The sequence below is a fragment of the Oncorhynchus kisutch genome, linkage group LG8, assembly GCF_002021735.2.
Source record: "Oncorhynchus kisutch isolate 150728-3 linkage group LG8, Okis_V2, whole genome shotgun sequence".
In the NCBI taxonomy this organism is placed as follows: Eukaryota; Metazoa; Chordata; class Actinopteri; order Salmoniformes; family Salmonidae; genus Oncorhynchus; species Oncorhynchus kisutch.
The window spans coordinates 30,320,868-30,338,137 of record NC_034181.2 but is presented as its reverse complement, the minus strand read 5'-3'; the positions used below and the strand labels follow the sequence as shown (position 1 = coordinate 30,338,137).

Here is a 17,270-nt window from a genome sequence, read left to right as displayed (position 1 = left end):
GGTGAGTGAAGTGGTGACCAAGGGCTCCCAAGATAATGTCTTTAGACAGTAGGTCAGCCCTGTTAAACCACAGCAAGAGGAGGCCAGCAATACTGTTAACATGTGTTAGATGCACAGGTCTGACAAACAATTAAACATCTATCTGGCCTCTCTAGAATTTCATGTCTCTTCAGTAAAGAAACACAGTAGTGTGTGACTCCTAAAGAATTTGGTTAAACAGGAGAAAAAAGAAAAACCGTGTTCAGTGGAGTGAGACAGAAGGAATGTGATGGCTCCCAGAGGGAGTGAGAGAGGGGATATGGATTCCAAAACTTGAGATGAAGAACAAGGGAGAGCTGATCTCCAAAATGTCAGAAAAAGTTGTTTTTAAATAACAACCCCCGTTTGGCCCACCTGCCTTCATAAATACCACAAACATGTATGGTCATCCCAGACAGCCACGCATGATGGAGGAGCATGTAAGTCAGTGCATTCCTAATAAGCTGCTGATAAAAAGTCTCAGCCAACTAGGACAGCTCCTAATAGTCTCCACTCCAGTCTGCCTGAGGTACATAGCTTCAAAGCGCTCCACAGAAAATGAACATCTCATAACACAACAGTGTCCTTATGAACTGTCTGTCTGCACAGAGATCCAACCAGGTACCCTCCCCTCCTCCAGACAACCCTCCCCTCCTCCAGACAACCCTCCCCTCCTCCAGACAACCCTCCCCTCCTCCAGACAACCGTCCTGTTCTAGAAACAGGACAGACAACCCGAAAAAGGAAAATGATTGACCAGGCCCCCAAAGGAGTGTTGATAGACAGCTTGATACTGATGACACATACCTGTAATATCTATCAGCTCTGAGATCATTAAAATACACTGAACAGTAGGAGCTGCTTGGCTGGCGGGACCACCCTCACCATGAAAATATTCCATATTAGACAAGACTTTTATACTAGCCTCTGATCAAGTCATCGGCTCCTTAGATGAAGAGTTTAAATCTTCACTCTCCAGGCCAGAGAGGCCATATTTATCTAACGCCATGTAATGTTCACACAACTTATAAAATGAATGGAATTCCATTCCCTGTCCCCCGGCCATTAGGGTCCTGCATGTTTTTTTCTTTTCTTCCTGCGGTCATCTCCCATGGTGTGTCTTCTGTGGGACCAATACTTGGGACTGGGGCAGTAAGACATAGCTGGAATATCTCATGAACAATTTTCCCACAACATTCTCTGTCCTCTAGCTTATTGAAATCTTTCCAGACACCTTCCGCGCTGGTTGCTGGAACAGTAAATAAGCGAAGTGAATTCAAGCAGAAATCTGCAGATAACCCCCAACCACATAATTTATTTACTGCAAATGAGACAACCAGGAGATTACACTAATGAGTTTCATATAGTAGACCACTAAAAAAGGTCAAGTCTATTGTTTTATGGAGAGCTAAATCACTCTCCTCCTTAGTGATCTTTAAACAAACCGCTTCCAGATTGTGTTCCAACTTAATGTCAGATCTTTAAAAAGTGACCTTTCAGTTCCCCGGCAATGAAAATATCAAATGCTGTCTGCATCCTGTCTTTCTCGCTGTAAAGGCCTTGGAAACTTACATCGTCAAGTTGTGCAAATCTTTGGAGGTCTATGTTTATACTGATTGGTTACGCATGTTGAAATCACATAGGAAGTAAAGGGCCTGTGCAATGGGAGTATGAGGAAGACCTACCTGTGACAGTGGTCTGGACAGCTTGTAACTAGACGTCTTCTCTTCCGGAGACCACGAACACAGCTGGATGCTATGAAACGGCAGAGAAAGATTACACTGATAATGGTGTGTGCCATCTCATAGAAAATACCCTTAATGGTCTTAATGGAAATACTTGACAAAATATCATAAACAAACACTTCTCATTAACGTTCATATTAATTTATGAAATGTGTGTGTTCAAGGTATATTTTTACTAGCTCTGCAGATTACTAGGACAGGAATAAATAAGCATAGTTTCCCAGCACTAGACAGGCATTCGATTCACCCGGGGCAATATAAGGTTTGAACTGTGACCTACAAAATGATCCAGGTGAATAGCAACTAGGCTTTACAGACAGAGCAGTGCAGAGTAGCGAATGTTCCACGGCCTGGCCCATTGATGCTGTCAATGAACAAGGTGGAATGTGATATGGTGTGCACATCCTTTGTTACTACCACACAATTCCATGGCTCCATTTTCTGCCAGTTACTATTGTACCAATTTACTCTGGTCCAGTGTAGGACTCAAAGGAGCACTTACAGTAAGTGGATGCTCTAGTAGTCTACCCTACGACCATCCCCAACTTCAAGGCCCAGCACAGTCAAAAACGTGATTTACCTGTATTTTCTAAATACACATTTCCACATAATGATGATAATACCCTTTAAGTGTAAGACCTGTTTGAAAATACCGCCTGAAATGTAAGCCTATTTTGGTGGGATGGAGTTTTGGCCTGCCTGGTGACATCACCAGGTATTAAATTAGTTAATAGACCAAGAAGAGAGTACCAAACCACTGACAATAACAGCTAGTTTTCCACTCACAACTCAGACTACTCCCAGATAGACCTAGCAAATGTGTGCTTGAGAAATTACTCTTCGCTAAGAAGCGATAGGTTTCTTTTTGCCCATTTTAATTGAAAAATTTAATTGTTACCCATAAATGATTTGATATTGAAGTTAAAAAAAAGATTGCAGTGGACCTTTAACTAAAACACCTGGATAAAAGTTGTAACCCATCACCATCTATCCATTCTGGTATCTATCCACTTTTCATACTCAAGCAACGCATTATTGTCCTAGTCATTTAGAGGGAAGTCAGTTTGAGGTGATGGTGGATGCTGTAGTGTACCTCTTGGTGCTCTCTCTCTTCCCCTCAGGGCTGGAAGGGGGCTCAGGTGAGTAGGGTCCAGGTGACAGGGAGGCTGGGCTGGAGATGGAGTACTCTCTGTAGTTCTGGTTCTCATCTCGACTCACCAGCACTGCTTCCTACAACAGAACAGGGCATGACACAGTCCGCATGATCAAAACATTTATCCACACACAAAAATGTGAAACTGCTTATCCGTATTCCTAAAATAACTTTAATTGCAAGGATGTTTAAAAAAATTGATTCACAATGTACAGTTGAAGTCGGATGTTTACATACACTTAGGTTGGAGTGAATAAAACTCGTTTTTCAACCACTCCACAAATGTCTTGTTAACAAGCTATAGTTTTGGCAAGTTGGTTAGGACATCTACTTTGTGCATGACACAAGTCATTTTTCCAACAATTGTTTACAGACAGATTATTTCACTGTATCACAATTCCAGTGCGTGAAGTTTCCTTACACTAAGTTGACTGTGCCTATAAACAGCTTGGAAAATTCCAGAAAATAATGTCATGGCTTTAGAAGCTAACTTCAAACACAGTGCCTCTTTGCTTGACATCATGGGGAAATTAAAAGATAATCAGCCAAGACCTCAGAAAAAAATTTTGTAGACCTCCACAAGTCTGGTTCATCCTTGGGAGTAATTTCCCAACGCCTGAAGGTACCACGATCATCTGTACAAACAATAGTATGCAAGTATAAACACCATGGGAGCACACAGCCGTCATACTGCTCAGGAAGGAGATGCGTTCTGTCTCCTAGAGATGAACGTACCTTGGTGCGAAAAGTGCAAATCAATCCCAGAACAGCAGCAAAGGACCTTGTGAAGATGCTGGAGGGAGGAAACAGGTACAAAAAGTACCTGATAACCATAGTAAAACGAGTCCTAGGTCAACACAACATGAAAGGCCGCTCAGCAAGGAAGAAGCCACTGCTCCAAAACCGCCATAAAAAAGCCAGACTACGGTTTGCAACTGTACATGGGGACAAAGATCGTACTTTTTGGAGAAATGTCCTCTGGTCTGACGAAGCAAAAAAATTGAACTGTTTGGCCACAATGTCCATCGTTACGTTTGGAGGAAAAAGGGGGAGGCTTGCAAGTCGAAGAACACCATCCCAACCATGAAGCACAGGGGTGGCAGCATCATGTTGTGTGGGTGCTTTGCTGCAGGAGGGACTGGTGCACTTCACAAAATAGACAGCATCATGAGTATGGAAAATTATGTGGATATATTGAAGCAACATCTCAAGACATCAGTCAGGAAGTTAAAGCTTGGTCGCAAATGGGTCTTCTAAATGACAATGACCACAAGCATACTTCCAAAGTTGTGGCAAAATGGCTTAAGGACGACAACAGTGGCCATCACAAAGCCCTGACCTCAAGCCTATAGAAAATGTGTGGGCAGAACTGAAAAGGCGTGTGTGAGCAAGGAGGCCTACAAACCTGACTCCAGCTCTGTCAAGAGGAATGGGCCAAAATTCACCCAACTTATTGTGGGAAGCTTGTGGAAGTTTACCCGAAACATTTGACCCAAGTTTAAATTGTTGAAGGCAATGCTACCATATACTAATTGAGTGTATGTAAACTTCTGATCCACTGGGAATGTGACGAAAGAAATAAAAGCTGAAATAATTATACTATTATTCTGACATTTCACATTCTTAAAATAAAGTGGTGAGCCTAACTGACCTAAGACAGGTGATTTTTACTAGGATTAAATGTCAGGAATTGTGAAAAACTGAGTTTAATGTATTTGACTAAGGTGTATGTAAACTTCGACTTCAACTGTAACTAAAACATTTGTCTCCTTGAACTTTTAGATGGTGCTCAGACGCTGTTGACAAGTAGGCACTTGAGATATATGCTTCATTTAAGTCTTCAAAAAGACAGAAATACACTCAGTACACGTTGAGGTATAATGTACAGTCATGTTAGAGCTGCACATCCGGAGGTAAGTCAAACCAGGTTTGTTGGAATCAGATAAGTAATATCACCATGTGAAAATGATGACAGTGACTGTTCGGTCTAAGACTTCAGCCTTGTGCCCTGCATGGGCTCGTATTCGGCCAGTGTTACCACGGAGACGCAGCAGTAGTTCTGTTACCATATTAAAAACAGAAACCTCTGCTGATTTACAGCATTCTCTGGTTACTCTCCCATGTTTCTCTGTCCCAGGGCCACAGAGTTATGGAATATCTCTACAGTCACACGAGGATGTCTGCTTCCGGCTCATCTGGACCTCCAATAAATCATTGATAAGTGATATGTAAATATGAAGCAGACACAGCATCTACATGGCTTTCGGGCATCAGCCATTACACAAACCATTAGGACAGGATTCATCATGTAGAGATATGCTGCTGATGTAACCAGATACTGGAAGATAGTGGGATAAACACCGTAGGAAAGAATGTCTCGATGGGTCATAAAGTGAAGGCCTACGGCGTTTTAATAGGCCTTACATCCATCATATGCCCATCAACAAAAGTACTGATTCACAGATAGAGGACATGATTGACTGACCTGGAAGCGTCCAGTGAGCTTTTCTGGGGTGGTAGTTCCATTGGTCTGTTCAGGGCTGGGTGGCTCAGGCCTGTAGGAAGACACTGGAGATCAATGGACCATACACACACACACACACAACCTAAACTGTAATAAATCAGGAGAATGGTATCCACATCCCAGGAGAGTGCAACACTGGCCCAGTAGAGTAACACAGTCTTCAGTAACACATAATTCACCCATGTCAAGCCCTAAACAAGTACCCAAAACCATAATTGCTTAAAATGAGTTGTTAAAGGATAATGAGTAAGGAAGCTTGCATACGTCAATGCATTACAGGATACAAGCCAAAACCCCCACATGAGTTTTACTTCAAAGACATGGACCCAAGGTCAACTACAGTAATTATCACACTAATGATTCAAATCAGGTCTGTTAGATGACTTGAGCCATGTCAAAGTATTCCCTACAATGATAGACTGGAAGCTCTGATAACATCTAATGTAATGTCTCATATTATTCATCAACATGTTAAGTAGACTGGTCTGATTTGATGTGGTTAGATACATTACACAAAAGGTTCAATTCAGATATTTTGTGAGCGCCGGAGGACTTGTGTGTACTTGCGTGCATATTAGGCAATATACCATTTATACCGTATACCAGGGTATTTCAAAATACCGACAGCGGTGTTGAACACTTGTTTCTGATTGGCTTTAAGGGCGTTCTAGAGCGTGCATTATTTCCCTATAATGCACAGTATATTTGCACAGTAGAAGTCAATGGCTATAGTTCAGAGGATAAGTTGATTAGAGTTAACAGCCTCAGATTGCAGCCCAAATAAATGCTTCAGAGTTCAAGTAACAGACATCAACTGTTCATAGGAGACTGTGAATCAGGCCTTCATTGTTGAATTGCTGCAAAGAAACCACTAAAAGGACATCAATAAGAAGAGACTTGCTTGGGCCAAGAAACACAAGCAATGGACACTAGACCGGTGGAAATCTGTTCTTTGGTCTGATGAGTCCAAATTTTAGATTTTTGGTTCCAACCACCGTGTGTATTTGTGAGACGCAGAGTAGGTGAACGGATGATCTCCGAATGTGTGGTTCCCACCGTTAAGCATGGAGGTGGTGTGATGGTGCTTTGCTGGTGACACAGTCAGTGATTTATTTAGAATTCACAGCACACAGCATGGCTACCACAGCATTCTGCAGCGATACACCATCCCATCCCGTTTGCGCTTAGTGGGACTAAAATTAATTTTTCAACAGGACAATGACCCAACACACCTCCAGGCTGTGTAAGGGCTATTTGACTAAGAAGGAGAGTGATGGAGAGCTGCATCAGATGACCTGGCCTCCACAATCACCGACCTCAACCCAATTGAGATGGTTTGGGATGAGTTGGACCGCAGTGTGAAGGAAAAGCAGTCAACAAGTGCTCAACATGTGGGAACTCCTTCAAGACTGTTGGAAAAGCATTCCAGGTGTATCTGGTTGAGAGAATGCCAAGAGCGTGCAAAGCTGTCATCAAGGCAAAGGGTGGCTACTTTGAAGAATCTCAAAATATTTGTTGAACACTTTTTTGGTTACTACATGATTCCATGTGTTATTTCATAGTTTTGATGTCTTCACTATTATTCTACAATGTAAAAATGAAGAAAAACCCTTGAATGAGTAGGTGTCCAAACTTTTGACTGGTACTGTATGTTTTTTGAAATAGCGCCCCTTGTGTGCACTTCCTGTAATACCGTATCCACCGATATGGTATAGAAACGGTATGTGGGTATGAAAATCTGATTACCGCCTCCGAAGTGCGTATATGTCACAAGAGATCAGAGGGCGAAACTGAAGACTAACAGCAAGTATGCACCAATGTGCAAGTGCGCAGCTGCAAAAATCAAAAGCGGATCTTTGAATCAGACACCTTGTTTTGGTTTCCCCTATGCCAAAGTGCTGTCAGTACAACCACTGGTATGTCGTTTTGATTCAAAATGCCTGCAGTCGACAGGTAGTAGAGAATTGTTTTGAAGATTCTGATGCTCTTTAACATGACGCTCCTAGCAGAGTCTCATCTTTCCAGCTCTTTCACTGTGCTCGCTTTAATAAAACATATGCGCAGTTCTATCATTGAGTTCGGAAGGGAAATATGTAGGGACTGTACGAGCCAATGTAAACAACTAGTGACCCCCCCACTGTAGGGCTGCCTGCCTCTCCTCTCAGCTGAGCCTCAGCCCAGGGTAATGAGGCGCACAGGAAGACCCTGGATGCCTGTGGTAAATCGCCCAGAAACACACCTCTAACAGCAGAAACAGGATCTGGGCTGTATCTGAATACTCCACATGTGCAGGCACACATCCAACCAGAGGAACAGCTGAAATAGGAAAACGGGCTCCTCATGCTACAGCAGTCGGAAGATATTACACTTACAGGATAAAAATGGGACATAATGGATGGTTAATTAGAGTTCAAAATAAGTTCCCTGTAAGGAAATGCCTGTGTTCACTTGGAATGCCAACAGTTCACAGAAGAAAGATCCTGTGGTTGAGAGAGACGAGGATACATTTAACTGATGTCCTTCAGACAATGAGAGGCATCCAAGGTTAACAGCTGGGCCTTATGTAATATGACCTTTGCCCTCTACCATAGGCCTCATGTACAGCAGTAGATGGGTGGATGAGCATGGGCTGAGAGCAGTGGCTGTCTGAGGTGAAGATGATCGTCTCACCTCTAGAGATCTGATTCCTGCACAGAACAGGGACTTTTATTATGATCCAAAATGGAACAGTATGTTGATCTTTGTCATATAGGAGACTTGGTAGTTTGCCTGTCATGCATTCTTCAGTTTCCATAGACTCCTATCTGTCTATTGTGCCTGCCTTCTCTACTTCACAATAATGGAAACAGGAAGAATGGCAACAATCCAGTAAACTAATATACAGTACATACCAATGTCTTGTCTTATAGACATCTTGACTTCCATTTGAACACTTCACATAGACCATTGCATGCCACTACTCTGGACGGTTCTGACTTAGAATGTGGACAACTACAAATACCTAGGTGTCTGGCTAGACTGTAAACTCTCCTTCCAGACTCACATTAAGCATCTCCAATCCAAAATTAAATCTAGAATCGGTTTCCTATTTCGCAACAAAGCCTCCTTTCACTCATGCTGCCAAACATACCCTGGTAAAACTGACTATCCGACTTCGTTGATGTCATTTACAAAATAGCCTCCAACACTCTAGTCAGCAAACTGGATATAGTCCATCACAGTCCCATCCATTTTGTCACCAAAGCCCCATATACTACCAACCACTGCGACCTGTATGCTCTCGTTGGCTGGTCCTCGCTACATATTCGTCACCAAACCCACTGGCTCCAGGTCATCCATAAAGCGCTGCCTAATCTCAGCTCACTGGTCACCATAGCAACACCCACCCGTAGCACATGCTCCAGCAGGTACATTTCACTGGTCATCCCCAAAGCCAAAAGCTTTTTTGGCCACATTTCCATCAAGATCTGAGGTGAATGACTGGAACAAATGGCAATTAAATAAAAAAAAATTAAATCACTGAAGTTGGAGACTTATCTCCCTCACTAACTTTCAGCATCGATCGCTGCAGCTGTACACAGCCTATCTGTAAATAGACGATACAACCAACTACCTACAGTTGAAGTCAGAAGAATACATACACTTTCGGTTGGAGTCATTAAAACTCGTTTTTCAACCACTCCAAAGTTCTTGTTCAAACTATAGTTTTGGCAAGTCGGTTAGGACGTCTACTTTGTGTATGACAAAGTCCAACAATTATTTACAGACATATTATTTCACTGTATCACAATTCCAGTGGATCAGAACACATGCACTAAGTTGACTGTGCCTTTAAACAGCTTGGAAAATTCCAGAAAATTATGTCATGGCTTTAGAAGCATCTGATAGGCTAATTAACATCATTTGAGTCAGAGGTGGAGGTGTACCTGTGGATGTATTTCAAGGCCTACCTTCCAACTCGGTGCCTCTTTGCTTGACATCATGGGAAAATCAAAAGAAAGCCAAGACCTCAGAAAAACAATTGTAGACCTCCACAAATATGGTTCAACCTTGGGAGCAATTTCCAATAGTACGCAAGTGTAAACACCATGGGACCAAGCAACTGCCATACCGCTCGGGATGGAGACGCATTATGTCTCCTAGAGATGAACGTACTGTGGTGCGAAAAGTGCAAATCAATCCCAGAACAACAGCAAAGGACCTTGTGAAGATGGAGGAAACAGGTACTAAAGTATCTATATCCACAGTAAAACGAGTCCTATATTGACATAATCTGAAAGGCCGCTCAGCAAGGACGAAGCCACTGCTCCAAAACCGCCATAAAAAAGCCAGACTACGGTTTGAAACTGCACATGGGGACAAAGATTGTACTTTTGAGAATTGTCCTCTGGTCTGATGAAACAAAAATATAACTCTTTGTCAATAATGACCATCATTATGTTTGAAGGAAAAAGGTGAAGGCTTACAAGTCAAAGAACACCATCCCAACCGTGAAGCACGATGGTGGCAGCATCATGTTGTGGGGGTGCTTTACTGCAGGAGGGACTGGTGCACTTCATAAAATAGATGGCATCATGATGGCATCATCAGAAAATGTGGATATATTGAAGCAACATCTCAAGACATCAGTCAGGAAGTTAAAGCTTGGTCGCAAATGGGTCTTCCAAATGGACAATGACCCAAGCATACTTCCAAAGTTGTGGCAAAATGGCTTAAGGACGACAAAGTCAAGGTATTGGAGTGGCCATCAAAGCCCTGACCTCAGTCCTATAGAAATTTGTGGGCAGAACTGAAAAAGCGTGTGAGCAAGGAGGCCTACAAACCTGACTCCGTTACACCAGCTCTGTCAGGAGGAATGGGCCAAAATACACCCACCACTTATTGTTGGGAAGCTTGTGGAAGGCAACCCAAAACATTTGACCCAAGTTAAACAATTAAGGCAATGCTACCAAATACTAATTGAGTGTATGTAAACTTCTGACCCACTGGGGATGTGATGAAAGAAATAAAAGCTGAAATAAAAATCCAATCACTCTACTGTTATTCTGACATTTCACATTCTTAGAATAAAGTGGTGATCCTAACTGACCTAAAACAGGGAATTTTTACTGGGATTAAACGTCAGGAATTGTGAAAAACTGAGTTTAAATGTATTTGGCTAAGGTGTATGTAAACTTCCAACTTCAACTGTACCTCATCCCCATATGTTTTTCTGCTCTTTTGCACACCAGTATTTCTACTTGCACATCCTCATCTGCACATATATCACTCCAGTGTAAATTGCTAAATTGTAATTACTTCACCACTATTAGCCTATTTATTGCCTTACCTCCTTACTTCATTTGCACACTGTATAAATAATTTTCTATTGTTATTGACTGCATGTTTGTTTATCCCATGTGTAACTCTGTTGTTTTTGTTGCACTGCTTTGCTTGCTCAGGTCGCAGTTGTAAATGAGAACTTGTTCTCAACTGGCCTACCTGGTTAAATAAAATTACTTCTCACTTATAAACTAGTCAGACGTGAGACATTGGCGCAATTCTTTTTTTTAAAGAAAAATGACTATAGGGCTGCTTCTATACTAGCCTATAGAACAGCTGTTAGACCATTTCCGATGCCCATCTGCAGTTGCAGGGACAGTGAACAATTGATTAATTAAGAGACAGCTGAGGGCAATGGAGGCTAAATGACCAAGCATTAATGACAATATACTGCTGGTGATTTTCTATTGAGCATCACAGTAAAATCTCCACTGAGCTGCAGATTTCAAACTGGAATCAAGAAGTACAGCAAAGAGTCCACAAGTCTGGTTATTGCACAACGGGTTGTTTGATGGGTTGAACACTGGCAAGTGTATCTGCAATGGAGCAGTTCCTCAGTTTAAGACAGTCACGCCCTTAACCAACACTCCTATTCTAAGGATGGGCTGATGCCAACCTCTGCCCATGGGCAAACCCAGCTGCTGTGTTCAGCAGGGCTGTAAACCCATTTACCAGGGTCCTCTCTGTTTACACTTCAGATTATCAGGCATTGCACTGCAGTGTGTGTGTGCTTTGAATGATGCCTTCTGGGAGTAAACTTCCCTTTAAGAACAACACATTGCATAATGCTGCAGGTTGACCCTACATGGGGCCACATACTGCAATTGATTGGAGGTGGCTAGAGAGGTGCTGGACTAGGATGGGTAAGAGAGACATGGTACTCCCTACCATCTAAAGACGGTAGGGCCTTGATCGTGCAGACCACCCTTCACCGCCTTGCCCATCCTGTCTGCCAGTAGACCAGTGGGACTTGGAGCAGATGGGGCAGAGTGGCTGGCAGAGCTACAGAGTGCCATTGTCCTGGGCAGCTAGCGAGTCACGGTGTGTGTGCTGTTTCTGGCTCAGAAGGAGGCATGGGGTCAGCAGGGAAAAATCCACTCACATGGGCCCAGGACACGCAAAGAGGAAGTGTGTGCACGTCTGTCTGTATCTCACGGGGTCTGTGAGATATACATTAAAAAAAATACACGTTCAAAAGTTTGGGGTCACTTAGAAATTTCCTGTTTTTTTAAAGATGTGTAAATTTTTTTGTCCATTAAAATATCAAATTGATCAGAAATACAGAGTAGACATTGTTAATGTTGTAAATTACTATTGTAGCTGGAAACAGCAGATTTTTTAAATGGAATAGCTACACAGGCATTATCAGCAACCATCCCTCCTGTGTTCCAATGGCACATTGGAACGGGGGGCTGGGGTCAGTTTGTTATATCTGGAGTACTTCTCCTGTCCTATTCGGTGTCCTGTGTGAATCTAAGTGTGCATTCTCTAATTCTCTCCTTCTCCCTTTCTTTCTCTCGGAGGACCTGAGCCCTAGGACCATGCCCCAGGACTACCTGACATGATGACTCCTTGCTGTCCCCAGTCTACCTGGCCATGCTGCTGCTCCAGTTTCAACTTCCACCTGACTGTGCTGCTGCTCTAGTTTCAACTGTTCTGCCTTATTATTATTCGACCATGCTGGTCATTTATGAACATTTGAACATCTTGGCCATGTTCTGTTATAATCTCCACCCGGCACAGCCAGAAGAGGACTGGCCACCCCACATAGCCTGGTTCCTCTCTAGGTTTCTTCCTAGGTATTGGCCTTTCTAGGGAGTTTTTCCTAGCCACCGTGCTTCTACACCTGCATTGCTTGCTGTTTGGGGTTTTAGGCTGGGTTTCTGTACAGCACTTTGAGATATCAGCTGATGTACGAAGGGCTATATAAATAAATTTGATTTGATTGTGTTAGCTAATCCAAGTTGATAATACATTTTAAAAAGCTAATTGATCATTAGAAATCCCTTTTGCAATTATGTTAGCACAGCTGAAAACTGTTGTTCTGATTAAAGAAGCAATGAAACTGGCCTTCTTTAGACTAGTTGAGTATCTGGAGCATCAGCATGTGGGTTCGATTACAGGGTCAAAATGGCCAGAAACAAAGACTTTTCTGAAACTGGCAGCGTCATTAAATAGTACCCGCAAAACACCCGTATCAATGTCAACAGGCGACTCTGGGATGGCCTTCTAGGCAGAGTTCCTCTGTCCAGTGTCGGTGTTCCTTTGCCCATCTTACTCTTTTTTATTTTTATTGGCCAGTCTGAGAAATGGCTTTTTCTTTGTAACTCTGCCTTGCAGGCCAGCATCCCAGAGTCTCGCCTCTTCACGTTGAGACTGGTGTTTTGCGGGTACTCTTTAATGAAGCTGCCAGTTGAGGACTTGAGGGAAAAGGGTTTTCTAATGATAAACTTGGATTAGCTAACACAACGTACAATTGGAACACAGGAGTGATGGTTGCTGATAATGGGCCTCTGTACGCTATAAAACAAAAATCTGCTGTTTCCAGCTACAAGTCATTTACAACATTAACAATGTCTACACTGTATTTCTGATCAATTTTATATTTTTATGGACAAAAAAAAAACATTCTTTAAAAAAACAGGACATTTCTAAGTGACCCCAAACTTTTGAACAGTAGTGTAGGTAGGTAGAAGTTGGTGGGAGCGAGAGACAGGAAAAAAAAACAGACTGAGCCATAATTAAAACACCAGCCAAGAATGGTCTCACTTCACAGGAAAAGGTCCAATGTGGAGCCAATTCTCTGCCACCCTAACAAGGTCTCAGCTAACATCCAAAGTTAATTAACATGGAAAATGTAACAGACAGTACATTTTGGCAACATAATTCTGACCCATTCTGGTATTCCCCCAGAATGAAACCACTGGTCCTTTGTAGGGAGAGAGAGCTGGGACATCTTAAGACATTAAAAAACAAAAACAGCAGACAAGTGGAAACTGGGAAAGAGGATGTGGCGACTGTGGAACTGGCACATATACAAGCAATCAGCAGATCTAAGCTGACCAGAAGGCACAGATGTGGTCTCGATGCCACGTTGTGGTGACCCCATCTGATGTTTGGATGAGTGTTTCCATGGCCAAGCTGTTAATGTAAGGACTTCCTACAGAATAAAAATAATCTAGGCAGCTAGCCTAGCAATTAAGAGCGTTGGGCCAGTAGCAAAAAGGTCACTGGTTCAAATCCCCAAGCAAACTTGGTGACAAATCTGTCAATATTCCCTTGAGCAAGGCTCTGGATAAGAGTCTACTAAATGGCAAAAATGTAAATCTACGCCAAGATATGAAAACATCTTGACACTCTTAGATACCGTACATGAGGATACATCTATGCTCCTGAGCTGTGCAATGTAGTGAACCCTACCTCTCCACCAGCAGCTGCAGTTGAGTCTTGGAGTTTTTGATCTTGTTCTGGGCCTCCACATTGAGCATGTCCACTGTGTTCTCTCCATTGATCTCCAGGATGACATCACCAGGCTGCAGGGCAGCCAGCTCAGCTTTGCTGCCCCCGTTGACCTGTGGGCCAGAAGTAAGAGCTGCAGTCAGACTCACACTACTGCCTGTGGACTTGGTGCAGACATGGTGCTATCAGCAACATAAATAACCAGCATGCCTGAACGAAAGGCTGCATATCTTATGAGTGTTGGACTATTTGTCAAGGGCTGACAGATGTGAACGGTCATGATTGTAATAACATGAGGCCCAGCCAGGTTATGTGGCTGTTGTGAAGAGATGGGCTGTTTCTCAGTTTGCCTTTCAGGTGTCAATCAGGTCTTGCAGGAGTCTAGCAAGTAATTCTAATGTTTATTGCAACCAAAATGTAAGACACAACGGCCCATCATGCACCTGGAACACCTCAACAGTGAGGATTTATGACACCCGGAGGGGAAAGTAATCAGTGGGACAGTACTGGAGCTGTGGGGTTGACTACTCTGGCCTAACCTTTGATGCCTGCCAGCCAGCCAGCCAGCCAGCCCCCCCCCATGTCAAGGCCAATGGGGTCTACTGCCTGCATTAGGGGGAATTCCAGCCTAATGAAAGGGTACATCCATTTGAATTCAATACCTTTGACAGCATCTCTTGATTTAAACAAAAATGTCCCATACATGTCTGCTCATGAAGTGGCCAGAAAGTGACTTGTTGGACCTGAATGCCAAAACATAAAATCAGTAACCTCTTCAAGCAGTGTGTGTTTGCGTGTAAACTAGACATCACATTCTTGCTTTCTGTCCTCCTTGCCTCTCCTTAAAAAGTACATTGGAGCCTGAGGGGAGAAACCTTCACTCCTCTCCCCCAAATGTGCTTTGAGAGAGTTGAGGAATGGAGGAAACAAGGGGAGAATCTCTATTTAATTTCCTTCATTCCTCACTTCTCAAAACCCATTGGATAAGAAGGCGAGAGGGGAGGGACCTCTGACCTTCTTATCCAAATGGGTTTTGAGAAGGATGAGAAGAGAGGATGCAATGAATCAAGGAAATGCAATTGAGGACAGAGGAAGCAAGTATTTGACAGCTATTTTTTGGGGACAGTGCCAGACAATGAATTACTGAGCTAACATAATATCCACTGCCTGTCCAGAAACAACCCCTAGCCTACTGCCCAGAGGAATTGATAGGTGGTGACATGGTGAGAGGTCCAGGCTTGGTGCAATTTTGGCAGTATTGCTTAAACCTGTCCAATTCTCTAATATTTCTACAAGTGTCTAGGGGTTGTCTGGACAGGACCCCACAACCTCCAGGTGTGTGGTGGACCTACAGCACTACACTTGAGGCATTGGTTGAATGTTTAATTCCTTTGATACACACACACACCACACACACACAGATTTGCACAGGTGTATGCTGGACACACCCATGGCACCCGATCAGACAGGTCTGGCTAGCTGAGGACCTACTGTAAACAGTGCAAGGCTACATTTATATGGCTACTATTCACACCTTTGCTTCATTCCAGCTAGTTAGATCTGCAACTCACTAACAAACTATAAGCTAGGGCATATCTCTAGTCTAGCCATATATACACTGTTTGGGCTGTATAGCATCATTTAATAAGATTACCCATGGTTAGCTAGATAGCTGGGATATATCAGTCAGCTAACCATTTACAGTAACAGTTCATTAATAAGTCAGTACACACGCAATTGTATGCAGAAATCTGCCCTCATCTTGGCACTGGTTGGGCAGCCATTAATCAATTAATTCCTAGATAGCTGTATAGAACTGCGTTAGAAGGGTGACCACCTACTTTGAAAGAACAGGAGGTGTTGGCTGTGCACTTGACCAGGCATTCCACATTTAACCCCACCCACATTTGAACATCAAAATATCAGGTTTGTTTTACATGCAATTACCTACTCATTCAAGAGTTTTCTTTACGTATACTACATTGTAGAATAATAGTGAAGACAAACTAGGGGGGGGGGGGGAGAAAAAAAAACACATATGGAATCATGGGGTAACTAAAAATAAAATAAATACAAGTGTTAATCAAATCAAAATATATTTGAGATTCTTCAAAAAGTAGCCACCCTTTGCCTTGATGGCAGCTTTGCACACTCTTAGCATTCTCTCAACCAGCTTCATGAAGTAGTCACCTGGAATGCGTTCAACAGTCTTGAAGGAGGTCCCACATATGCTAAGCACTTGTTGGCTTCTTTTACTTCTATAAAGAGTCTTGGTTGTTCCAAACTTCTTCCATTTAGGAATTATGGAGGCCACTGTGTTCTCGGGGACCTTCAATGCTGCAGAAATGTTTAAGTAGCCTTCTCCAGATCTGTGCCTTGACACAATTCTGTCTGGGAGCTCTATGGGCAATTCCTTTGACCTCATAGCTCGTTTCTTTTTCTCTGACATGCACTGTCAACTGTGGGACCTTATATAGACAGGTGTGCGACTTTCCAAATCATGTCCAACAATTGAATTTACCACAGGTGGACTCTAGTCAAGTTGTTGTAACATCGCAAGGATGCTCAATGGAAACCGGATGCACCAGAGCTCAATTTCGAGTCTCATAGCAAAGAGTCTGAATATTTAGAAGGTATTCTGTTGTTCTATTTTAATACATTTTAAAAACAATTCTAAAAGCCTGTTTTCGATATGTCATTATTGGGTATTGTGTGTAGATTGATGAGGAAGAAAATATATTTTATCAATGTTATAATAAGGCTGTAAAGTAACAAAATGTGGAAAAAGTCAAGGGGTCTGAATATTTTCTGAATGCACTATGATAAAACAGTATAATATATGTAAGGAAAGAAATTGTTTTTTATGTCATACGAATTTAGCCAAATCTGTGAAGACTCGAAGCACGAGAAATGAGTTGAATCAAAACTATACATCTTGTACTCATGAAGAAAAAAAAAAGACTTAAATATTATGAATGGCTTTGTAACAGCTCCAAACAGTTGTTCACTAGTTTAGAAAAGAAGAAGAAAAGGCCCATTAGTTGTAACTT

The 17,270-nt window shown here is 42.6% G+C and overlaps 1 protein-coding gene across 3 annotated transcripts in view; it reads right to left on the bottom strand.

Moving 5' to 3' along the window:
- LOC109895892 (PDZ and LIM domain protein 2) overlaps nt 1-17,270 on the bottom strand; it is a 60,998-nt gene that overhangs the window by 23,733 nt on the left and 19,995 nt on the right. For all 3 annotated transcript variants that reach the window (XM_020489967.2, XM_031830084.1, XM_031830083.1), the window contains exons 3-6: nt 14,182-14,333; nt 5,401-5,470; nt 2,856-2,992; nt 1,703-1,772 (exon numbers count right to left, since the gene is read on the bottom strand). In XM_020489967.2, coding sequence (XP_020345556.1) covers nt 1,703-1,772; nt 2,856-2,992; nt 5,401-5,470; nt 14,182-14,333 — 429 coding nt within the window. The remainder of the gene's footprint in view (nt 1-1,702; nt 1,773-2,855; nt 2,993-5,400; nt 5,471-14,181; nt 14,334-17,270) is intronic.